The sequence below is a fragment of the Carex rostrata genome, chromosome 15 (assembly GCF_964058835.1).
Source record: "Carex rostrata chromosome 15, lpCarRost1.2, whole genome shotgun sequence".
In the NCBI taxonomy this organism is placed as follows: domain Eukaryota; kingdom Viridiplantae; phylum Streptophyta; class Magnoliopsida; order Poales; family Cyperaceae; genus Carex; species Carex rostrata.
Window position 1 is genome coordinate 2,388,804 of NC_135932.1, and position 25,736 is coordinate 2,414,539.

Consider the following 25,736-nt stretch of genomic DNA (forward strand, 5'->3'; position numbering starts at 1 on the left):
CAATTTTTTAATTTTTAATATATTAGATACAATATATATTACTTTCTCTACGTACAAGTACAATGATATGATCTATTTAACTTTCACAATGTATAAGTAAAATATAATAGCATTTTAATGTTTTTTTAATGGCGTCAATAACTCACAAATCTATATTGAGGTGAATAATTTTTAGAGTCGATTTGTCAACTTATTGATTCACAAAAAATAAAATAGAAACATGATAACATTTTATGTATTATCTCTTATTTTTAATAAGAAATAATTCACTTATTAATTAAATATTAGTAATCTAATATGCGAAAATAATGTACTCTCTTATTTTTACTTTCTTAATAAGAAATTACTTCACGATAATGTGAGTTGGGAGTACGTTATTGTTTCAGTATCTATCTTAATTCTTAATTATTATTTTAGCAATAGTTTGATATCAAGTTATAATTTTCAATAAAACATGGAAAATATAAAATTGATTATTTTCAATTTGCAATTGATTACTTTAGTATGATTTCAAAATGTTATAACATACTAGCATAAATAATTTTGAAAAATACAAAAAAAATAAAAACGATCAATACTAAAATAATACCTCCGTCCGTCTACGGGCTACGGGCTTTTCTAAAAAAAAAAAAAATACCGCCGCCTGTCTATACACCTGGTGGAGAAATTCAAGGTTGAAAAGGAACCTCTGAATTCATAATTCAACTACACTCCTTAACCGGAATCATTTTAAATACTACAACCAACACCTCGACTTCCAAATAATGTAGATCGACAGTTTATACGGGGACTAGTTCTTGCATTTTGTATATATTCGTTAGACCAAACTCCAAAGCTGCAGCTACAAATTACAATGGTTTCAACACCGCATCAAAAATGTTACTTCAAACTCTTGCACTCTGACTTGCAGCTTTTCAACAGCTATCCCAAAGCACAAACAAGGAGTAAAAACTAAATACACCGAATTTACACGAGCTCATCATACATTGCAGATAAATAGAGCCTAAAGCTGGTTACAACAACAGTCTCAACTCTCAACACATGCATTAGAGAGACATTAAGTTACTCTTCCAGGAGAGATATAATCACAGAAGTTGCTACGGCTGTTTAAAGGGTTACACCACCCACCACTACTCCTAATTAATTTAAAAAGGAAAAAAAAATCTAACAACACACACTTAAAGGCTATCTGAATAGTACCGGCGAAATAAACAGTACACAAGTTCCTGGTTGCTCCAACCACTGAAAGCACCATGTCGCGCTTATTCCTGTAACTTATTAATATTCACACACAAATTATAATAAGAGATAATGAATACACAATTTTGGTAACATTTTGTACGAGGGAGAATTAAATGCATACCTGATTATGTGATCCCTGGGGGTGATGATAAGCCGAAAAAGTTATATTGTCCTACACAATTGAAGATGACAAAATTTTAGAAAATGGAATGCAAGTAAACACGCAATAGTGAAATAATCCAATAAAAAAGAACGTACCCTTAAAACAGGAGCAGCAAAGCTAGCATTTAAGCCGGAATGCATTCCTTCGTAATGCATCGGCCCCAAGGGGTTTGATAAGTCAATACCCTACCAAATACAACATTTAGAATTACCATATTGTATTATAAAAATGCCATGTTAATCACCAATCAGGAATAATTTATCTTAAAGTCTTGAAACAAACCTTGTATTGTTTGTACGCTTGAGCATGAGCTCCAACTTGCTGCACTGTCGATGGCACCTCCATTCCCTATAGTTTTCTCAAAAAATTAGATCACAACTTTAGTAAAAAGTTAAGAAAGGTAGAAAGGGTAAAAAAAGGAAGAGGAAAATACATATCACCTGAAAGAGAACATTTCCGGGGGGGGTGGCAGGGTCAAGCACAGCATACGAAGTAGTAGGAGGCGGCTGCTCGGGTGGCATTTTTCGCCTCTTGTGGAGCCCCTTCTCAATACAACTCCTGTACTGCGGCTTGACCACTTTCTGTGTCTTCTTCCTCTTCCTAGAACCGGATCCATCCAAACTTCTCTCCATATCACCCAAACCTGATAGTGATATATTCACATTGGACTCTGTCATGGTTGCATCAATGCTCGTCTGCTTGCTCAGTATAGTCTCCACATGTGAGTTTAGTTCCTTGAAGTATCTGTCTAGCAGCCTGAAGGATTCCTCACACTCAGATGCACGATTGACCAGCTTGATGAATTTGGGGCAGAGGTGCTTATACCGACTGGACACCTCCATTGTCGTGTCAGTCTGGATGACACGGGTATCCTGTTCCAACTCTCCCGGTAATGTGTCCCGGGCTTGCTTGCTCCACCTCTTGAGCAAGTAACGGGCTGGAATGTGCTTCACATCCATGGAATCTAGGATCTTCAATGCATGGCAGCATAGGAAACCGTGCGTCTCGAACTTATGGCATGAACACGACACGGTCTGGTCATTAGGGTTTCCATACACCTTGTACTGGCCATTTTTACCCAAAACCCCTACAAGGTATTCCCGCAACGGCGCACTCTCGTCACGGTTTACAATGTAGCATGACTGGAACTCCTCATACTCCTCTTGGAACAGTTGGAATATTATGTACGTGTAAACATCACTTGCTTGGGTCAAAATTGGGGCTTTGATTTTAAAATAGGGGAGCTTAAGCCGAGCACTAAACTCCCCCTCTAATTCCTTGTACCGGCGGTTGTTCACCACTCTTTCATAGTGACGAAAGAAGGATGTTATGTCAGCGTCATTCTTCAAATACTCCTTCAATTCGTTGTGGAACTGATCGTTCGATTGGGTGCTAGTCATGCCACCTCGAAATACCCACTTCACATAAGGGCGGGCCCACTTTTCCTTCTCTTCAAACAACTTCTGCAACCAATCATTGTCTCGGCTATGCAAACTGTACTTGTCTATCATGGCATTCCAACCTGAGAGGAAATCAACCTCTTCTTCATAGTCATTTATACATGCCTTGAACTCCTTTTTGAAGTCACACCCACCTCGAAACAGGTGTGCCATGGTCCTCTTGGCTGTCTCCTTTATATGCCACACACAGAGTGCATGGTATGTGTCATTCAGTGGCATGACCTCAGCAATTGCTCTTGCCATCACCGGGTCTTGGTGTGTCAAGATAGTTCTCGGTCTCTTGTCAGACATAGCCTGGAGGAAGGTCTCAAAGAGCCACTTGAATGACTCCAACGACTCATCATATAAATAGCCCGCCCCGAACAATATTGTCTCAGCATAGTGGTTAAATCCAACGAAAGATACAAAGGGGCGGCAACCTGCATTGCTTCTAGAAGCTATGTCGAACGCCACCACATCACCGAAATGCCCATAATCCATTATCATCTTTGCATCTGCCCAGAAGACATTTGTGACCCGCTCTTCAACATCAAATTGAAATGCATGGAAGAACAACGGGTCCTCCAGCGAACGTGTCTGGAAGTAGTGAGATATCCTGCTGATCTCACCATACTTGGGGGCCCGCGGCCGCATACTGCTCAGAAGATTCTTGTGCGGTTGGTAGACCGACTCAACAATGTCGCATGGAGGCTCAGGCTCGGCAACCACGATTGAATGGACATTCTTGCTAGCAGACCCGTTATCGACTGCTGCATCCGGATCAATTACCTTCTTTTGTAACGGGTTTGCACATGTGATAAGCGGGTGGTTGTGCTCCTGGTTGAATGCTATCACCTCTAACTTGTTATTGGTCTTCTTGCGCCTAATTATCATGTAAGCCTTGCAGCCGGTGCGGGTATCAGGTTGGGTGGGCTTGGTGTGGTTAACCCGTTTGTCGAGGGTCTTGAACCCCTCACGGGAGCAAGTAAATTTGCGGGATGTGATCTCACCCGTCTTCTTGCACTTATTGCCGTATTCACGGCGCACTCCAAAGCCCATCTTCCAGCCGTAGTATTTGTAGAAATCGTAGGCTTCTTGCTCGGTGTCGAACTCGAGCCCCACCTCAGGCACCTCGATAACTTGTTTAGACGGCTCAGCTGCAGCATCACCATCAGCTTCACCTCCTTGAGCGGAAATGATTGCATTGTTGTTGTTTTCTTCTTTGTTACCATCCTCTAACAATTTTTAAGAAAATAAAAACCGTGAACAAAATTCGCCATACTGCATAAAACTTCAAACTTGAATGCATTTACTTCATCAAATGTACCCCTCCCAGATTTAATTTTTAATTAAGGAAATTAACATGGCTATTTAAAAGAGAAAAGGAGGAATAAAAGACTTAAGACATTTGGTTGCAGGGTGCTTAACTGCTTACATATTACATATAAGCTAAGTAATCGCCATTTAGTTTGTTTATTTGCATCAATTAGGTTAGTTCTTTGCTTGAAAACCTGCATCAGATACCAGCCCAAAATATGACCCCAAAATTGATTACTCTGAGCTGATTTTAGAAACTAAACAGCACTCGGGTGAAGCATCTTATACAATCAAAAGAACATTTCAGAGTATACAAGCAGAAGCATCCTCCTGTTGGTCATAAAATACTCTTTCATGAACTATTAACTAACAACTGACCCAAAACCAATTTGTACCTGACAACAGATGCTTAACACGAACAAAATTTCACTGAACCAGATGATTGACTTACATAAACAAGCGGATCAAAACAAAATTGGAACAACAAATCAATAAATTAAGCCATCCTGACTGCACAGATTAGGGCTTTCTAATCAACGAATCAAACAAACAAATTAAGAGCAAGTTCGTGTACAACACCAGTCGGTCTTTGATCGACAAGATATCACCGCATAAAATCAAGCAAAATTTAAACTAGGGTTTGAGGGCAAGAAGCTTCACCGTCATTTGTTTGTTCGACTACAGGATTGGCGGGAGGTGTATCCTCTCTCTCGCGCTCGGGTGACGTCATCGAATCAAAACTGGATCGGGCGGTGCGCTTAAAGACCGGAGAGAATCGCCGGAGAAGAGAAATGGAGAGGAGGTGGAGGAGAGGGTTTTCGAATGGAGATGGTATCCTCTCCAATTGAGGGAATTAGTGGAGAGCCCTGATAAGACTTTTCGACGGTTCTGATATAGCTAACCCGTTAGTTCTTCATGGGCCCTGCCTGGTAGAATAGATCTCTGCCGTTGGATCTTGATTGGATGGGCTAGAGGCGATCGATGGCTTTTGTGCATTGAAAACGTACAGGATCGGTGAACCCGAGGCGTCCTGAGCAACCTTTGTCAAAATGACAAGGACTTTGTTCACCGTTGATTTTGCACGTTTTTATATTACCTCTTACGTGGCGCATTATTATTAATTGCTGCTTGCCAGACAGACGTATATAAGAGAACTGACTTTAATATTTATAAAGTACCAATTTTGATCTCCTGTGGAAATATCTCTGTTATGACTTGTGTATCGGATTAGACACCAATTTCAATATCTCCCGTACGCATTTATAGATTGTAATAATGAAATTAGAACAAAGATCCGTGAGAATTAATTAGCTCTATTAATACTTAATTTATTTATAAGTCGTTACTTTTTCCCAAGAAGCAAAATAAATTCGCCACTTTAGGGTGTGCTCCAGAACCTGTCGCGCAAAGGAAGGGGACAGGAGACGAAGGGAGGGTAACACGGCTCGTGTTACTCCGTCTACACCCCGAATCGGGGGGTACGAATTTCGGAAGCTTTCAACGTAGAATTGACCCTGCAACAGTATCGTTTCTCCTTCCTCTCCTCTCCGATTTCTTCGTTCTAGAGCGAGTAACTATGGTGGGCAGTTCCGGTCTGCCTTCGTCTCCCCTTCCTTTCCTTTAATGAGGGGTTTACTCTCTGTTGTGGAGCACGCCCTTAATGTATGCTATATGTTGTGCTTAAGACAAAAAAATTCGGCTGCCAACTACAACTGAAATTAGTTTACCTCATACTTTGTTGAATGCATTTTTTTTCTTTATTATTAACAACTGTAGGCATCGTTGAATGCATTTAATAGTTGGTTTTAAAATTATTACTTATAATATTGAAAGCGTTAAAACCTTCAAAGCAAGTATGTAAACATGTTAGCATAATTGGAAGCATTCAATGATGCAATCATGTCACTTAGTTCATTTTAGCGATCTATTGTAATGTTAGCATTTTAGTATTCTATTGTTTCCTTACCAGTTATTCGATTTATATAATATTATTACATGAATATGGTCAGGGGCGAATCCAGTATGGATCGGGAGCAACTACTTCTTTTGAATTATAAAATTTTATATAGATCTATAGATTTGGACTAATTTTGTCCCCCCTCTCCCCCGGGCCCTTCTCTTTGAATTTTGTTTCTCCCCTTTTACAAATCTGATTTGTAAGTTGAGTTAAAATTAGAATAAATTTATTGAATTATGATTGGTAATCAGAATTAAAAGTTTAAATATTGAAAATTAGAACTAAGAGCATTGAAAATTATTAGTTAAAGTATGAGTGAGTCTACGGTACTATGCATATCACGGGTTGTTAGCGTGCTACGGCTCTATATTTGAGTTTTCAAATCCTAACGGTCGATCCGAGCCGTTCATCTTGTTCTCCATATTAATATGTGTTTGGAGACCAAATTTTACATTCTTTGAAATTTTTTTACTTTTTTTTTAGATATTTAGAAAATCACTTGATCTGAAAATTCTGGACCATCCAAAAACAGTTATTTTCAATAAATCTAAAAAAATAGTAAAAAAAATTTTCAAAAATGTAAAATTTGGTCTCCAAACACATATTAATATGGAGAACAAGATGAACGGTTCGGATCGGCCGTTAGAATTTGAAAACTCAAATATAGAGCCGTAACACGGCGTAATATGCATAGTACCATAGACTCACTCTTAAAGTATTGATTTTTGTGTAGTACATAATTAATTAGTTAATGAGTTTGAATCCAATTAGCTATTTAAACTCAATTTGCTATTTTTTTTTTTTTGAAAAGCATGGTAAAAGCTACCGGCTGCAATTCGCTATTTTCTTACCACGATAAAAATTGTAGATCCACCCATGAATATGGCAATTGAAAGTTCTTGCTATCATTCTATTTATTACTAAAAATTTAATCAATGCTTTATCTCAAAACACTAGAGAGATTTTAGACGATTAAATATGCAAACTGCACTATAGTTCCCTCTGGATGGATTTTAATGTTAACATGTCATGGAATGTACTTAAATTGGTCCACGTAATGATATACTCCTGTCCCAAGCAAATTCTCTGTTTTGCTGGTAAAGCTGGCCATGTTTGGTTATGGAGTAAGAGGTGGAGTAAATCCCTTACTCTACGTTTAAGGAGTCAAACAAGGAGTAACATAGGCGGTTTAAGATGGAGTAAGATTTGAGCTAAATCGGAGTAACTTACACCTAGAGAGGTGATTTAGCTTACTCCACCAAACATGATTAACTTACTCCGGTTTAGCTTGGAGTAAGAAATTTAATCCGGTTTAACTTTACTCCACAACCAAATATGACCGTAATGAATAGTTAGTTGAATTAAAGTCCGTATCCTCTTAATTAACTCAATTTTGAGTTTAGCATCTTAACCGTCCAATCAGAATTCGGACTAATTCAGACTGAGATGAAACACACAAAATCCCTTTAATATTCGTGTCAACATAGATCAAATGGTGCGGATTCATTCTACATTAACTCAAAATCCAAGTTAATGCACACGATACAAATTCTCAATGAAGCGGGTGTGTGGATGCTGAGATCAAAATTTGCTCATAATTTTTATAAAATAAGGGTAGAAAAATATTTAATTATAAATCTACTGTGCGTTTGTAAATATGCAGGGCAGAATTAGATAGAATGAAAGAAGTGTTAAGTAATTCTTATAAATTATACTAGTGGTACAGAGCATAGTGACAAATGAATTATTCGGGTTCGGTTCGGCGAGATCAAAAATTCGTGATTCGGGTATAATTCGGGAATGATTCGGAATTATCTGGATCAGAAATCTCAGTCTTGCAAGGGAGCAAAAAAATAAAAAACCAAAAAAATAATTGTTCTTGGAAAAATTAAGGAAAAATTCGTGAATAATTTGTAAAATTCAGGAAAAGTTTGTAAAATTCGGGAATTATTCAGGTTTAATTCGGTCAAAGTTCGGTCAACCGAATAATTCGGTGTTCGGTTCGGCATCACCCCAAAAAAAAATTAAACGAGTATAATTCGGATATCTTGTCACTATGGTACAGAGTACAGACCCGCCTGATGCTTCACTTCACAAAACTGCCCCCTTGTTATACATCTCATTTACATGCTGCTGGCTTTTATCTACTAAAGGGTTGTTTTCCTAAATTTTGCTGGCATGCCTTATGGTATTTAGCTTGATATAGTGGAGCATTTACTGTCATGCCTTGAACTGCTTGCTTGCCATGATTTTCGTTGTTGGATGTGGGTTTTAGGTTGGATGTACTTGTGCTTTGCTTATGGTCATGGATCTAAATCACACACGGTTGAAACCTTAATACTGCTCCTTTTGGAGTTCAGTCTTTAGTTGATGATATATGCAGGACAGATACTGATACTGAGGCCTCTCATGGCACTGGTTTTTGCTTGGGTAGCTTCATTTTCTGTCTACTTTTTACTTGAACTTTTGTATTCTATATTTTATTCTCAATGGAAGGGCTTCTGCCTATTTTTTTTCAAAAAAAAAAAAAATTCTTATAAATTATAATTTACAGTTTTGTCTTGAAAAAATTTAATTTTAAAAAATATATATATCAATAACTTTGCTCATAAATAAAATTACATAATACTTATTATTCAACATTTTCTATCATAATTCTCTAGTTTTGACCAATGCCAATGAAACTGACATGCACTGTATGCCTCTTTTAGAAAAAAAGAAAAACATTTCATGGAATCGCCTTAGTCTTTGTAATTTGTCCCAATGATCATAGACTGTCATGAAACAAACTGCATCTCTAGTTACAAGAGGAAAAAAAAAATAACATTTGATATAGTGGGAAAAAAACATGTTTTCTGATGTAAAAAATTATGAATTCAAAATTCAAATGAAAAAAATAATTTGTTGTAATAACATGAATAATGAATTCGGAAGTAAAGATCTCCATTTCTATTTTAAAAAAGACATATTTATTATACGTCAAGCATCAAAACAAGATTCCTGTAATTTTCTTCTCCACTAGATTCCTTTCGTTTTCCTTTCATAAATGCAGGGCATTATATGCAATATGTGTCCCTCATCCACTGACAGACAAGGATTATGGAGAATTTATATTTCATAAAAGAGAATCAAGTTTTCAAAATATTATCAATACTATTGTCCATCAGATTTTATTCTTTCTATTATTTAATAGAAGGATTGATATTTTTTATTCTCAGGAGAAAATATACGTTTGTATTTGTACAGCTAATTATGTTGTCTTTTATTGTACACCTTTTTAAAAAAATTCAAAAATTTTTTTTTATAGAAATTTTCATTTTATTTAATAATTGTATGTCTAAAAATGCCTTCACTGGAAGATTTTCTTTTATAGAAATTTGCATTGTAAAATTTGAATTTATTATGAAATAGATATTATTATTGTTGGAAACGAAACTCGAAAGACAATTATAATATAGTATAATGGTAGTATGGTACCATAGTCAGATCTGGAGGCACCTACTTTTTACTTTTTCTTTCAGATTTTCTTCCAATTTATTGCCCAAAAACTAAACAAAGATATTATTAAAATAAGCAATGTTCAAACTGATTTAATGTAATATCTAGCGTGGTCAAATCATAAATTTATTCTTTATAGACCCAGCATATAGCACTAATTAACAGTGCTTAGGAAAATCGAGGGTCAATTATGCAAAAAGGTCCAAATAACCTAACACGAGGACTAATGGTAAAAATCGTTGACTCCTAGCTAGAATTGCACATGTTATAAAAAAAATGCTCAACGGTTCAACTACATATATCACTCTAAACTTGTATTGCAGAAGCCACATGAAATTTTATTTATCATTTAAATGTGATCAACTAGGTTCAACTACATATATCACTCTAAACTTAATCCAACAACTATAGAGAGATAAAGTCGCCAAATAGTTTTTCTCTCCAAACCGTTTGGTATGATGCAGAGTTAATAATTAAAGAAATCCAACATATTTACTTCTTAATATAACGTCAATTTTCTGATAAATTAAATATTCATGTTGTGTGTAAGTTGAATATTCAATTTATCAGACAATTGATGGAACATTAAGAGTTAAATAGGTTGAGTTGCTTTAATTATTAACTTTGAATCAAATCAAACGGTTTGGAGATATAAACCTAAAAAACTATTCTTATCATACATTCATACCCTTATTTGCAATAAAAATGGTGGAGTGACCGTGAGGCAATGCTACTATGCGAAGCACATATCACTTCATATCTTCTTTTCCAAAGATCAAACGGTCGATCAAAACCGCTCAAACATGATTTTTATATGAAAATGTACAAGGTAAAAAATCACTAAATTTTTACATTTATTAGAATTTTTTACGATATTTTTAGATAGGTAAAAAATCACAAATTTCAATGGTCCAGAATCTTCAAATCAGGTGATTTTCTATCTATCTAAAAAAAATGGTAAAAAAAAAATTCTAAAACTATTAAACTTGGTTTCCAAGTACATTTTCATGTAGATATCATGTTGAACGGTTCGTATCCACTTTTTGGACTTTGAAAACGGAGATATTGAGCTATAGTACGTACCAGTGTGCGCTATGCATAGTACCGTAACCTCACTCAAATTTTTCAAAGATCAAACGGTCGATCTGAACCATTCTCGTGAAAATGTACAAGATAAAAAATCACTAAATTTTTACATTTATTAGAATTTTTTACAATCATTTTAGATAGGTAAAAAATCACAAATTCCAAATGGTCCAGAATCTTTAGATCAGGTGATTTTCTATCTATCTAAAAAAATGATAATTTTTTTTTTCTAAAACTATAAAACTTGGTCTCCAAGTATATTTTCATGTAGGTATCATGTTGAATGGTTCATATCCACTTTTTGGACTCTAAAAATGGAGATATTGAGCTATAGTACATACCAGTGTGCGCTATGCATAGTACCGTAACCTCACTCAAAATGGTTTTATGCTCGAGCTTCCTGCAAAAATTTTACTAACATCATTGACAGCTTTGCAAGCTTTGATGTACATCTTTGTACAGTTCAAATCAGCTTTATACCAATACAAGAAACCGCATGAATGGAGCGTCTTGTTTAGAGAACATATACAATAAACCAAAAGACTGAAAACTTACAAGAGCAATAAAAACAATTGTCTACACAAACTAGATATTGAGATACCACCTAAAGTTCTAAACCATATGGATTTACCATAGAAGGCACCAATAAAGAAGAAATGAATATCCGGAGCCTTTTAAAAATCACACAATGGAGGAACATCGGTCAAATTCATCAGCTAAAGATGGAAAAAGTTACAACATCAACAACTCTTAATTAACTTTTAAAACTTATATTCCTATAGTAACACTACACCAATCAGAAACCACGAAAAATGCACTGGAACTGAGCCAAGTTTCCAACTATGCTCACCAGCTTACTGACCCAATTTAATCAGCATGTAACCTAGATTGACTCGACCGAAATTTAGACCCATTTTTCAGACTATGCTGGGTGCATCACCAACCCAATTGCATGCGGCACGGGCCCACCGGGTCCTAATACAATCAACCAATGGGGCATGTTGATTGGCCTGAGGGAGGTTATTTAATGCAATAACCACATCATCTTTGTTACGACAAGAGGCAGTCTCTGCAAGGTAGTCTTCTGGGGTCCACCGAGGCGGGACCACCACACTCAACTTACACAGCCTCGGTCTTTGCACAGGAGGACCCACAGCTTCGCTTCCATTCGCAACAGATTTCGCAATACCATTAAAATGGTATATATCAAACAGTTTCTTTCCCATTAAACCGGTTGGGTCCTTCATACCACCTAAATTTTTATCCAATTCAAGCAAGGCTTGCCAGAACTCACTCCAAACAATAATGCCGGTCCCACTCAAGTTCTCCACTTGCTCATCTGAAAATCGTATATTGGCTTCTCTCAAAACTTGTTGAAACCCTTCTACACTTATAAAACCACCGCCACCACTCTGGTCTTGAGCCTCAAATGCTCTTCGGATTTGGGTCTCTCTCTGCTCAAGTTCATTTTCTTCTTGCACTGATGGGTCAGATGCAAATAGAACAGTGTAGTGAGACTCACTACCCACAACCCAAATTGGCCATTTGGGGCATTTTAGGTTTTGGCCAACCTTGCATAGGTTGAGGGATTCTAGAAGACTCAAGAACCCTACTTCAACATTGGTTGAGATGCCCTTCAGAGACATACCGCCACCCAAATCCATTTTCCCATCAAATACATTTGGCACAGCTTCACCACATAATAGTAAATTCACAATTTCCTACAGACATGAGAAGAAAATTATCCATATTTCATGCATTTTTAATTTAATGTTGTCTGGAATAATTTAAAATGTCTTGGGATGTTACCTGGGAGGCATGCCCAAATGGAGCAGTGACCAATGGTTGGCTTGGATCGTCTCTGTCAGCTTGTATCGAGTCCTATATGTATGTTAACAGATAAATCAAATCACATTATATGAAAAATTAGAGAGCACAATATAAAAACATATTAACTTGCTCCGCAGAGTTAGCTACAACCAAGTTGGAGCATAATTGTCATTCATATTCTAGTTGTCAAAGGAGAAGTGAAGAATAAAAAGGAATATGTAAGTTCAAGTTTCCATAAACTGATTTTGATTTTGAGAGAGAGAGAGATGGCTGCTTCATTTGTACTTGCTGGAACCTGTGGAAAAATCGCAATGCAAAGGTGTTTGGAGATGGAGCAGTACCAGCAGGGGTACTGGTACAGGGTGATACAAGAGGCACAATTATGGAGACAGACTGCTAGACAAAATGATGTTCTGCAAGCTGCGCAATTTAATTACTGTAGTTTTTCTTTCTTTGGGACATAGTGGCTAGATAGTTGTAGTTTCTTTAATATTTTTATTTGGAGTTGTGCTTGTGTAAGTGTGCAGTGTTGTAAGCGGATGTTTTATTTTAATACAACTTTGGTAACCTCTACCAAGTTTTCAAGAGAGAGAGAGAGAGATGTACCAGTCCTCGGGAAAGAAGAGCAGACACAAGGAACAGCAATGCACCGAGGCGGCTTTCAAATAAGGGGATAATGGCTGTAAGGTGCTGAAATGCAACTCTTTTAGACGTAAATGTCTTCACCCTTAGTACCTTGTGAAAATCTGAAGCCGACATAATCAAATTGCCGTCCAAAACCTTGCTGATTTTCTGTTTAGTTATAATTAAATAGAAGGAGAATCAGCACGTTTATTTGTATAACATGAATAACTTCAGATCTAAAAACAGAAGTTTTAATTTTTGGGGAGGGGGGGTTATGGAAAAATCCATGGGATTTTACAGAAGCAAAGGAAATGATCAATGTCATCAGTACCTCTTTCTGCTCAGCTGCACTCCCCTCTGTTAAATCCTGTGCAAAGCCACCTAGAGACACGACCACAGCCTGCTTCTCAGTCCCACAACGAAATAAAATCTCAACCATAGCATGCACCAGAGCCCTAAAAAAGTTGTCTAAAGAATATAAATATTTATAAAATATTAACCACACGCTAGCAAGTGGTTCAAAAAACCTTTCAAGCAGTATTCACAACCAAACTCCCAAAATCTTATTCCCCCAGAGAAATGGTGATGATCTTTAATAATACCCTAATGAAGTTAATATGCCCACTTAGGACAAATATTTTAACAGCAAATACTGAACATGCCCTTTTGTTGTGATTTTATCAGGTCAATTAAAGAAAAAGGGGAATTTCAAGTATACCCCTCAAAAACCTCAAAATTACATCCCCCCCCCAAAAAAAAAAAAATTCATAATAACAAATTTACCCCTTTAAATTTCAAAAACACACAAATTTATCCAATTTATTGCCTTCTCTATAAAAAACTCGTTAATTTATAAAGTTTCCATTTTACCCTTTATTTAAAATAAATATATGCAGTCCATGTAAGAAAATATTCAGTCTTCAGTCTTATAATTGTTTGGTTTCCAGAGGCAAATGGTTCATTTATCTACTCGTGACACATACACGGTGCCATTAATAAAGGGTAGAATCGGTACTTTATAAATTAAACGAGTTCTAATAGAAAGGACAACAAGTTTAGGTAAATTTGTAAATTTTTGAAATTTAGAGCAAATATGTTATTATGAATTTTAGAGGGGGGGAATACAAAATTCCGATGATTTTGAGGGGCATACATGAAATTCCCCCAAAGAAAAAATAAATAGTTATGGACTTATAATGAAGTCAGAATTGAGAAGAGAAATCACCTTGCCTTACTTTCATCAGAGATTGAGGCAAAATCATCAGAGCCCTTAGAAAGCTGACTCATACCAAGGGAAAATAGAGGGACCTTAATTTCAGAGTCACCCAAATGATCATGAAAAAATAATAGGTACTTCAGTACAAACGCCTGCATTTAGAACAGAACTATAAATGGAGATGTTCATGCGAGATAAATAATTAGCAATCACATTACAGTAGAATTTGGGGAACACTGTACCTGTAGAGTAGCCAAAACACCACAAGGGCCTCCTTCATGCTGTACCAGGCCCATGCTTGTTTCTGGGTAAGAGCTAAACCTATGTATTTATATTGCACATTTAATTGGGAAGGAGCAAGTCAGAACAAAGAATCGCAATTTCACTGATACAATGAAATTTAACAAAAACAGCAAGTAACCAGTTTTGATATTTCATCATGCATGCAGCCATATCTCTTTGAAATGATTGCCTATTATTGTTGATCACATAGTTACTCGGTTAATATAACGTGTCATTTAAATATACAGTAACCCGCTACACAGTATTTGACATGTCATTTATAGCAACCTATTGAGTGCATCAGCCCTTATTGTGTCATTTAACATGTCATTTCTAGAAAATTTTCTTGTTTAATATCATTTAATAAAGAGATTAAATTCACTACACAACACGGGTATCTGCCCTTTCTTAACAAGTGAGAAATGAAATCAGACGTGTACTATGAGTACTATGTGCCTCAAATAAACCATCACATTGTTAATTCATGCAAATTTTCTTGTTTAATATTATTCAATAGATAGATTAAATCACTACACACCATAGCATATCAGTCCTTAACTAGTAAGTAATGAGGTCAGACTTGGCAATTTTGGTCCATCTAATTGTCAGCATTTCCCAATTTAATAAAAAAAAGGAACGAGAAAATCTGACCTTATGCCTTGATTGCACCATTGAGCAAGCACATCTTTAGTTACTTCTTCACCAAAAATGATACCAAACAATTCTTCAACCACAGAAAGAGACAGCTCTTCTCCTAATTCAAAAGGAGCCTTTCTCTCTCCTCCGCCTTCCTTTTTTGTTGCCTCGTCTCCCTTTCTACTCCTTTCTACCTCTTCGCCTACTTTAGCTTTCCCCATTGCTCTCATCCGCTTCTCAGCCGCTGCCGCCATGAGTTCGCGCTGTAGCCTGCGATTCCTCGCTTCAGCTGACTCATCGTCGACTGAGGCGGAGCCAGCGAAGTCACCAGGTTTGCTACGCTTTGCCTCAGGCGGAGAGCTCTGAAGACTCATCCTCAGCGCCATCTGGAGCTCCTCATCTTCCTCCCGATTCGTCGCCATAGTACCTCGAGCTCAAACTAGGGTTTCACGATCTAGTGTAAAGAGAAACGGATTCAAGATTCCCGATCGTGCTATCTCTCCTTCATTGGAATCTCTTAGAGAGGAGAACAAGAAACGAACAAACAGAGAAATTGGGGAAAGAAATAGAGACAAGGTCTGAAGACGAGGGATTCGTTGGATCGAAGCGGAGAGTTGGTTCTTGCTTTCCAAGTATTTTTATTATGACGAAAATGCCCCCAGAAATAAGGAATTCATCCACTAAGTTAACTTGAATTTTAGGTTTAAATCCAGACCGTACGATTTAAATCCGCACAAATATTAAAGGACCCCGGGCATTACAGGCATGGGCCGGATTTCCCCAAATACTAATCAAACGGTCACATGATAAAATCAAACGGTGTGTTATTGCAGAAGCTGAGGACGCGGAAATAAATGCTGTGAATTCTAGAATAATAATTAGTAACGGAAAGTATAATGATTGTTCATTAGCGGTGTTTTAACTTTACTTTTATCCAATTCTAGCCCCAACGTGATTAGCAGAGCTGTAATCTCCATTTGTTAGAAAATGGATAGATCCTTGGTACTATTTTCTGGCCACGTCAGCGATGCATTTCATTGGACGGTTGGATGCATTTCACTGGACGGAAATAAATCTGCTACGATCCTGAAAGGGATTGTAGGGTCCTACGATAAATCCAACCTTTCATTTGTTTTGAGATTCGTGCATAAAAACAACATCCGTGGAGCCTGTTCGGCAAGATGAAAATAAAGGAATTGGATGGAATTAAGTTTTTATTCTCAACGAACAGAGTAGGAATTAGTCGGATTAAAGAATAGAGAATAGGTTTTTTCTCAACTTTTCAATTCCAGGTGAGGGCTGAAATTAAGTTTTGAGTCTGAATAAAGAATTAACTGAGACCTTTTTTACTCTTATATGATATCTTTTATGCTGAGGTGGCATTTCTACTCATTTCTTTATTGTTTCATATTCTTCTTCTTTGCACGGTTCCAGAGGAGAGGAGGATTCTTCTCTGCCGATTGTGAGTCGGATCTCCGGTGATTCTTCGAGAGAACACCGAATCAGAAGTTAAAAGAGTACTCTTCTCAATTTTCTCTTTCAAACGAGATCATGATAGCTTAGTTCAATCCAACGATAAATTATGATGAATCCCTTCGTTCTTCATCTTTGTTTCTTTTCTTTTGAATGAGTATTTCAGAATTTTTTATACTTGTTTTTACTTTATTTTGATTAATGTTGTTAGTGCCCTTTGAGTGTTTTTTGTGAGTTTTAGGCCTCGTTATTTTTGTTTTATTTACTGCCCTTTCAGCAATAGAATCTGTCTGCCTGCTCTGAAGTACTAGTACACTATGCTGCAACAAACTGGTTATCAGAATCCTAATTAAAATACTATGCTGCAGCAAACTCCAAATCAAAATACACCATGATATTATAAGGTCATAAGAGTCATTTTCTACTATTTTTGTATTTTACTAATTGTTCACTTTCTTTATTCCAATTGTTAAATTGTCGAACGCATTTGGAATAGACTAGAAGAGTGATTAATTCTTTATTTCATAATCCTCTTTTTTTTCTCTTATTTCTTGTCCTGCCGAACAGGCCTATAGAGATTCGTCCAACTCAAAAAATAAAAGGTTGGATTTTGAATTGTAGGACCCTACAATCCAGTTGCGGCTTGATTGAAATGAGAAGGGCAATTTTCCAACTTGTTCTTGCCACTTGAGAGGATCAAACTCCGGTAACTGCTACCGATTAGAATTTTTCAGGTTGTTCAAAATTCTTTTTAGTATTTACAAAATAATATAGGTTAGAAATTCAGTAATTATTTTGGAGAATTTCACGTATCTCTTTCAAATATTTCGAAATTCAGTATTTTTTTTTTCGATTTATGTATACCTCTCTCATGTAGGGGTGAAAACAATATAGATAATATCTGTATTCAATCTGTATTAAAAAAAATAGATGTGGATATCCGATATCTGAATATCTATGTGGATATGAATTTCGATATGTATTCAAACAACAAATAAGAAAAGAGAATACCAACCAATAGATGGAGGGCCCATCACGATTTTGTGAAAAGGAGAAGCTTTCCACCCGAACTCCTCTCTCCCTCCTCCCCATGGTGAGCCACCGTGCTTCCTCTCTCCCTCCTCCCCCAACTCCTCTCCCTCCTCCTCTCAATGCTCCCTTCTCAGTTCTTGTGGGCACCATCCCTATCATACTCGGGGAAAAAACTGAAGAGACGGCAGCGACGATTTCAATGGCCATTACAGAGGTGACTACCACGGCAGTTATGAAAGCGATTACAGAGATGACAGAGGTGCTTACGGTGACGCTTACGAAGGTGATTATAGAGATGACTTCCAAAGCAGTTACAGAGGCGATAACGGTAGCATTTTCCAAAACAAATAATATGCTCAGTGAAACAACCAAAGAGAATCCAACAAAGCCGGAAGAAAACAACAAGAAGGTAGATGAAACAAGAAACAAAACGACAACACAAAGTGAGAAGGTTCCCGAAGATTCAAGAGATAAGGACAATGAAGGATGGACGGAGGTCGTGAGAAAAAAGCACCGTACCATCGTTCAAGATGAGGGGGAATGGACCGTGGTGACCAGAAGACGAAGGAACACTGTGTCAAAACCAAATATCAAAGCAAAGGCATCATTTGATCTCCTACAAGCAAAGCTGTTCTCTCAAGGCAGGTGCTTTAAGTGTCTCAATAGGGGCCATAAACGCGCTCAATGCAAGGCTTTAAGGAGATGCTTTCAATGCCGTGCAACTGATCACATTGCAAAAAAATGTAAAATGAATCTGCCAAGTGGAGATGGAGAGGCACATTGCAATAAAGATCTCAACATTGAGAGAAGAAACATAATTGAAAATACTCCTCCGAAGGGACATGGAAAGGCGCAGTCCATTGAAGGGATGCTGAATGAACAACTGCCAGTGCAACCCCTGGTTCCGTGGCAGCAGCAAGGTGGTCCGGCTGCAGGATTCAACAGAGACATTTCTCTCCAAGTTGGGGTGCCAAAGCAAGTTCAAAAGGAGATGTCCATTTTCAAGGAAAATGGAGAGAACAATGCTGACAAGGTCAAACACAAGAGAAACAAGAGTTTGATATTCAAAGATAACGGCTCTATTCAGGTTATAATTCCCTTGGGAGATGTGCTACTGTATGGAAAGGAAAACCTGGCAAACGAAATATTTCAGCCTATTCAAAGAATTATCGTGGAGAGTCCCCAAAAATTCATTCTCGATCAGAACACTACATTTATTAGAACCTTTTTCATGAGCGGTGGATTTAAAAAGTCTCCAGCTGTTATGTTAATGCAAGATGCATTTAATAACAAGCAGATTGAATTCTTCCCAGATCAGGACGTTTGGGCTAATATCAACATTAAAGCCCAAAAAGAAAAGAAATTTATTTTAGAAGAAAGTGATGATATGTGGACCATGGAAAAAGAATATTCTAGGCCAAATGTTAATGAAGAGGAAAACAATATCGAAAGCTTTCTGACTGGGCCGCCAGGATTTCCTGGACCTCCAAAATACAAAAAACAAGTCGTGCCACTGAGGAGGAGCCCCAGACTCTCTCTCAAAGGAGATGGAAGTTATCAAAGTCCAGAGGAAAAGGCGAGACTCCTAAAAAAACCAGGTACATTGAGCATTAGGAGAGCAAGTAAGAAGAGGAAGGGCAATGAAAAGGAGATACAGATGGAATATCTGAAGTCACATGACCCGCTATCATTCAGTCAAGCTGAAGTAGTTATTCTTGCTGCCGGGGTAGAGATGGAAAAAGATTTGGAAATGAAGGTGAAGGGTGTTCTGGCCATCTAAAGCCCAAGGGAAAGATGACATGCTTTTGGAGATTGATGACAGAGTTATCTATGGAATACAAAACACACATTAAAATCATAAGTTGGAATGTGAGAGGGTTGAATGAAAAGGAAAAGAGATTAGCGGTTAGGCAAACATTCTTTTTTGAAAAACCCGATATGATATGTTTGCAAGAGACTAAATTGGATGAAATTACTGATACCATGAAAAAGGAGATATGTGGTAGGAGATTAGGAGAGTCAGTGTTTTTAAAAGCACAACACACTAGAGGGGGCATTATTATTGCTTGGAGGGAGAGAAGGTATCGTTATATCAACCACATTGAGCATGTATACTGTCTTTCAGTTAGAGTGCAAGATACTTTCACGGGTGTTGAGTTGATGTTGACTGGTGTCTATGGACCGTCCAGGTCGAGTTTGAGACAAGAATTTTTCAATGATCTAAGAGAGGCAAGGCCAGCTGATGATTGCCCATGGCTGGTTTGTGGCGATTTTAACATAACACTACACTCTCATGAAAGGAACAGGATATCATCGGATTGGAGAGGACCCTTGCAATTTTCGGGTCTTATAAGTGAAATTGAATTAATGGAGCTCCCCATGCAAGGGAGAAGGTTTACATGGAGTAATGCGAGAGAAAACCCATCGATGGCCAAATTAGATCGCTTTTTGTTGTCTACAAATTGGAGCTTGCTATTTCCAGATTCTACTCAAAAGACAATTCCAAATTCTTCTTCAGACCACTGTCCGATCAGCTATCAAGCAACTACCGGTTTCAAAAAAACCAGTATGTTTCGAATTGAAAATTTCTGGCTTCAATCGGAGCAATTCAGAGAGTTTGTAAAGATGGAATGGACCGAGATGCCGACAGCACATAGCCCTCTTCAATTGCATGAAAAAATTGGTTCTATTCAAAAGAAAATAACATCTTGGACAAGGCAGAGAATAGGTAACATTAAAAAACAATTGACAGTGTGTAGAGATTTTTTTGGGTGGATAGATGAAGTCCAGGAAATAAGAGCTATAACTGATCTGGAAAAATTGGTAAGGGCAATTTTAAAACGAAGATATACTGAATTATCGGATTTGGAAGAGAGAATGTGGAGACAACGAGCTAAAATCCGATGGGAATTAGAAGGAGATAAGAATTCAAATTTTTTTCATGCGTATGCATCAACAACACGAAGGAATAACTTCATTGGTCATATTGAGTATAATGGCATCATGTGCTCAAATCAAAAGATGAAAGCAAAGGCATTTTTTCATTATTATGCAAACTTAATGGGCAAAGATCAAGAGAGCTGCACCGATTTTGAATGGTCAAATTTGTACACGGAGACACATGATTTATCAACATTGATAAGACCAATTGAATCAGAAGAGGTGCTTAAAGTTATTATGCAATGGCCGAGAAATAAAAGCCCAGGTCCAGAGGGGTTAACGGGTGAATTTTACAAGACTTTTGCTCAAGTCCTACTACCCGATATTATGGCAGTTTTCAATGAGGTGACTCGTATGAGTTCCAGTCTATCTCCTCTCAATACCTCTTATGTGACACTTATACCAAAAAAAGAGAATTCATCCAAACCACAAGACTTTCGCCCAATAAGTCTTGTACATGGCATCCAAAAAATTCTGTCTAAAGTGCTTGCAAACCGACTACAACAGCACATTGAAAATCTTCTATGCACAAATCAAACTGGTTTCATTCAAGGGAGGCAAATTACAGAAGGTTTTGTGTATGCACAAGAGATTTTGCATTTTTCGAAGAGCAAAAATATACCGCTAGCATTATTCAAAGCGGATATTCATAAAGCTTTTGATACACTAGGCTGGAATTTTATAATAAAGGTCATGGCAAGCTTGGGCTTTCCGGTGACATGGCAGAATTGGATCATGAATTTGGTGTTGCAAGGGAGTTCACAAATTATGGTAAACGGATTGTTGGGAAAAAAAATCATATTGAGACGAGGAGTGCGTCAGGGTGATCCTTTATCTCCCTTTTTGTTCATTCTAGCCATGGACTTCTTGCCACGATGGTTAGCAAAACTAGTCTCAATAGGAGCGATAAAAATGCCATTAGAAGGAATGAAACCCTGTCTCCTGTATGCAGATGATGCTCTATTTTTTATCAAGCCAGAAATTCAGCAAATTCAGATCTTAAAGATTGTGTTTTTGACATTTGCAACCTTGTCGGGCCTAAATGTGAGTTTGGAAAAATCTGAATTGCTTGTGCAAGGAGATGAAGAGCTTGTCCCGCAGCTCTTGACGGTTATGGGATGCCGTAGAGGTCAGTTTCCTTTTACGTACCTTGGTCTACCATTATCCATGAGTCGGTTGCCAAGGAGGGCTTATTTATCACTCATACAAAGAGTGAATGCAAGATTATCTGGATGGGCGGCAAAACTTCTCAACATGGCGGGCAGGGTTGTTTTGATAAATGCGGTTCTAACTTCTATTCCAATCTATTATATGTCGGTTTTCAAATTGCCGGTCTGGGTCACAACAGAAATTGACAAGATTAGAAGACGTTTTTTGTGGCATGGTGCATCTGGGGGAGATAGAAAAATACATCTGGTAAACTGGGGCCTTGTTTGTACACCGAAGAAGCTTGGTGGTATGGGAGTGCTAGATTTGAATGCTCTTAATCAAGCACTGTTGTCAAAGTGGATTTGGCAATGGTCCAAACAAGAAGAAAAACTTTGGAAAACGATAATTAAAGCTCTCTACATGCAGCAAAGCAATGCCCTTTATGAATCACACTTCTTTAAAAGCCAATTGAAAGGAACATTGCAATTTTGTCATTGTTTTATGGTCAGAAAAATAGGAGATGGTAGCACGATTAATTTCTGGGATGAAGATTGGGGAGAGCATATTTTAAAAGAAAGATTCAGGGCTTTATACACTTTTGCATGGTGCAAAGACATATCAGTGAAGCAAGTAGTGTGTACTCAAAATATTGGTAGCTTGTTCAGACCAGTAACTACACATCAAGCAATCTCTGAATTGCAAATTCTGATCCAAATTGTGGTGCAAGCAAGAATGACAGCATCTCAAGGTTTACTTGATGATGCAATATGGAAGGGACAATCCACTGGCATGTTCTCGGTTAGGTCTGCGTATTTTTTGCTAAAAGATGGACATCGAGTAAGAAGTCCTTTGCATAGATTATGGAAGCTAACAGCACCACCTCGTTTCAAAATCTTCGGATGGCTACTTCTACTAAACAGGGTATTAACCACTGAAAATCTTAACAGGAGAGGTTTTAATTTTGTCAGTATTTGCTACTTATGCCGAGCAGAACAGGAGACCACAATACACCTGTTTAGAGATTGTATAATTGCAAGACAGGTATACAATCGGGTCCTCAATTCAGACATGCTGCATTGCAGTACGCAACTGTTCCATGACGTGGATTATGCAACTTTGCTGATTGACGGAAGTAAGCCGAAGGAACTCAGAGAATTAGTGCTCATCACTTTGTTTATACTATGGAGGGAGCGCTGTACAAGATTGTTCAGAGAGCGTTCAAAGTCGGTTGAAGAATTGACGGAAGAAGTTAAAACCCAGTGGAATTATACAAATCAAAGAAGATTGAGATGATTAAGAAGATCATTATGTTTCTGTTATGTTCTAGGTTTTCTTTCTTTTTCTTTTTCTTTTTTCTTTTTTTTTCTTTTTTTTTTTTTTTTTTTTTTTTTTTGCAATCACATGTACATCCATCAGAGGGTTATTTCTCACAACCCTCAACAAACAATGTAACCAATTGCGGTTAATAAAATAGGAGCACGACTCCTATTCTTACTCAAAAAAAAAAAAAAAAAAAACAACAAATATATACCATATATTTGAAGAGTAGAACTAGGGTGTTCTTATGTTCACCAAGACTCTTGGTGAACTCAAGTCTAAAACCTGTCAAATCGACTTTCAATGACGAATCCGAACTGTTGAAACCCGCATACCTTACGAGTGATGCGTCTACATGTGAAAATTTTAAACATTCGAATTAATTTAGTTTAAAGTCAAGCAGACAAAGTTAGAAGGTTAATAAATTAGTTCTTAGTTCTTACAAAAATCAAACATATACGTAGAATATAATGCACGGAATAAATTAAAATACAATTTCAGTACATTTGTGTGAGTCTGTTCATGTTTTTAATTAATTTAGACCACGTGTATGCAAAATCACCAAAATTTGCAGATAACCCTCAAGTTAAAACTAGTCTATTGATTTACATATTTTAATTATTTTGATCATATTTTGGATTGTTATGAATATAATAGTGGATGGTCCATTCATTTTGTAACTCTCAATATTAATTCTCAATTTATTTTTCCACTACTCCATGCACTGCTATTGAAATTGATGGCCACTACTATTGAAATTCATTTCTCAAATTATTTAGAAGGTTTTTCATTTACAATTTGTAACCTATAAATAGAGACTTTGTAATATTATACACACATGAGAAATATATAAATAAAAATATTGTCATTTTTATGTTCTCTGTCTTGTTTATGCTTATTTATTTTTATTTCATAACATAGATCATAAAATAGGAATTCATACAACCTGTAAGTCAAAAGTTTGAATGTAGATCCTGACCGTTCGATCTATTTTTGTCTGAATATTAAAAAAATTCGTGCATTTCACCTCGCACCAAACCAGATTGATCCAAATTCTAATCAAAACGATTCAGATTTAAACTCAAAATTTGAGTTACCTCATAGGTTTTAGGAGGAACCAAATCGTCTGCCCCCTGGGGGCAGGAAATTTCTGCCCCCAGAGTCACTGCAGAGTGGGTCCCCATATAACCCTAAATCCAAAATCACTTTAACCCTAAATCCTTTAACAGTAACCGGGCTCACTCCACAGTGATTCTGGAAGCAGAAATTTTCTGCACCCAAAGGGGTAGGAGATCTGGTGCCGTTTTAGGACGACCCCAGCAAACATTATTTTTATTTGTTTTGTGGGCAAATATTAGTCACTAATCATGTTACTGTGTTATATTGTTCATCAGAATATATATGTACATGCAGTTTAATAAATCATTGGTGTGTATATATGCAATTTAATAAATCAATTTAAGATCATATAGTACATTTGTTGTGGTTTAGAGATGTAAATGGTCGGATACGGATAGTTAAAAATCTTACCGTATCCTCATATATTATAATTTTTCGGATACGGATAGGATAATATAAGTAATTGTTTGGATTTGCATCCGGATGAAATCGAATAACATCCGATCCGTTTACATCCCTACCCGTAGGCTTTTTAGTCAGTCATTTGTTGAGTAATGATCCATTATATATTGGGCCATTTAATCCGTCAATTTGGCCGATTTGTTCGATTAATCTGTTAATGTTTTATTTTTTTCTTATCTGGAGTTATTTTAAATGACAATTTTATAAAACTTTATTAATTAACAAAAAAAATTATTTGATAATTTTAATGAGTTAAATTAATTATACTTAATAAATTATGAATATATGCACATAACTTTAATAAAAATACAAAATTTAGATTAATCAACCACATACCAATTAATCACTTGACTGTTCATCCGATAAATACATACCGTTAGTTACAACATTACAACATACAAATAATACTTTTTATATACTATAATTTATTACTTGGCTACCCACTTTTTTTATATCAAAATACACTCAAATGTCTTCGGTTAAAAAATTACAAGGTTGCGGCAACCCGTTATTCTATCATTATTCCAAATAGCAATGTAATTCTGTGTAAAAATTGTTACTGGACGCAAATTTGAAAAGAAAAACGTGATGTATAGAAGGAGAAGACGGGAAAAATGTTAAATGTTTGAATTTCTTGTTGTAATAGCATCCAAAAAGAATTTTAAACGCATCGCATCGATGCGGAAATTTGTCCAAAACCAGCACAGACGAATGGTTCTTCCCGGCCACTTCTTTTTTATGGACTATGATGTGTGTGTTTTAATTATTGCGGGCGAGATGAATCATACTGGTCAATTATTAATTATTTTAACATATTGATGATTCTAAAATAAACTACAAACTTTTAACTATTTATAAACTCTAATTTCAACTTATATTCAGATCACAAGCGCATGATCATACTGTACAATATAATTGAGGGTGTCGATTTACAAACATATATCAAAACATAAT

At 36.7% G+C, this 25,736-nt stretch overlaps 2 protein-coding genes across 3 annotated transcripts; both read right to left on the bottom strand.

The window, feature by feature from the left end:
* Positions 1 to 945: 945 nt before the first annotated feature.
* LOC144566287 (protein FAR1-RELATED SEQUENCE 7-like) lies at positions 946 to 5,025 on the bottom strand. 2 transcript variants are annotated; one of them, XM_078316281.1, is made up of 6 exons: positions 4,822 to 5,025; positions 1,846 to 4,079; positions 1,688 to 1,753; positions 1,501 to 1,590; positions 1,364 to 1,414; positions 946 to 1,268 (listed from the first exon to the last, which is right to left on the bottom strand). In XM_078316281.1, the coding sequence occupies exons 1-6, from the start codon at positions 4,889 to 4,891 to the stop codon at positions 1,263 to 1,265; spliced, it is 2,517 nt and encodes an 838-aa protein (XP_078172407.1). In that variant the 5' UTR covers positions 4,892 to 5,025; the 3' UTR covers positions 946 to 1,262. The 2 variants fall into 2 exon arrangements, with proteins under 2 accessions (XP_078172407.1, XP_078172406.1); XM_078316280.1 differs by having other exon boundaries at positions 946 to 1,274.
* A 6,208-nt stretch (positions 5,026 to 11,233) lies between these two features.
* Positions 11,234 to 15,910, bottom strand: LOC144566034 (ubiquitin interaction motif-containing protein). Its single transcript, XM_078315889.1, has 7 exons — positions 15,306 to 15,910; positions 14,615 to 14,693; positions 14,382 to 14,524; positions 13,488 to 13,611; positions 13,139 to 13,324; positions 12,512 to 12,583; positions 11,234 to 12,423 (listed from the first exon to the last, which is right to left on the bottom strand). Exons 1-7 carry the CDS (start codon positions 15,710 to 15,712, stop codon positions 11,620 to 11,622), a joined length of 1,815 nt encoding a protein of 604 aa, XP_078172015.1. The 5' UTR covers positions 15,713 to 15,910; the 3' UTR covers positions 11,234 to 11,619.
* Positions 15,911 to 25,736: the final 9,826 nt, after the last annotated feature.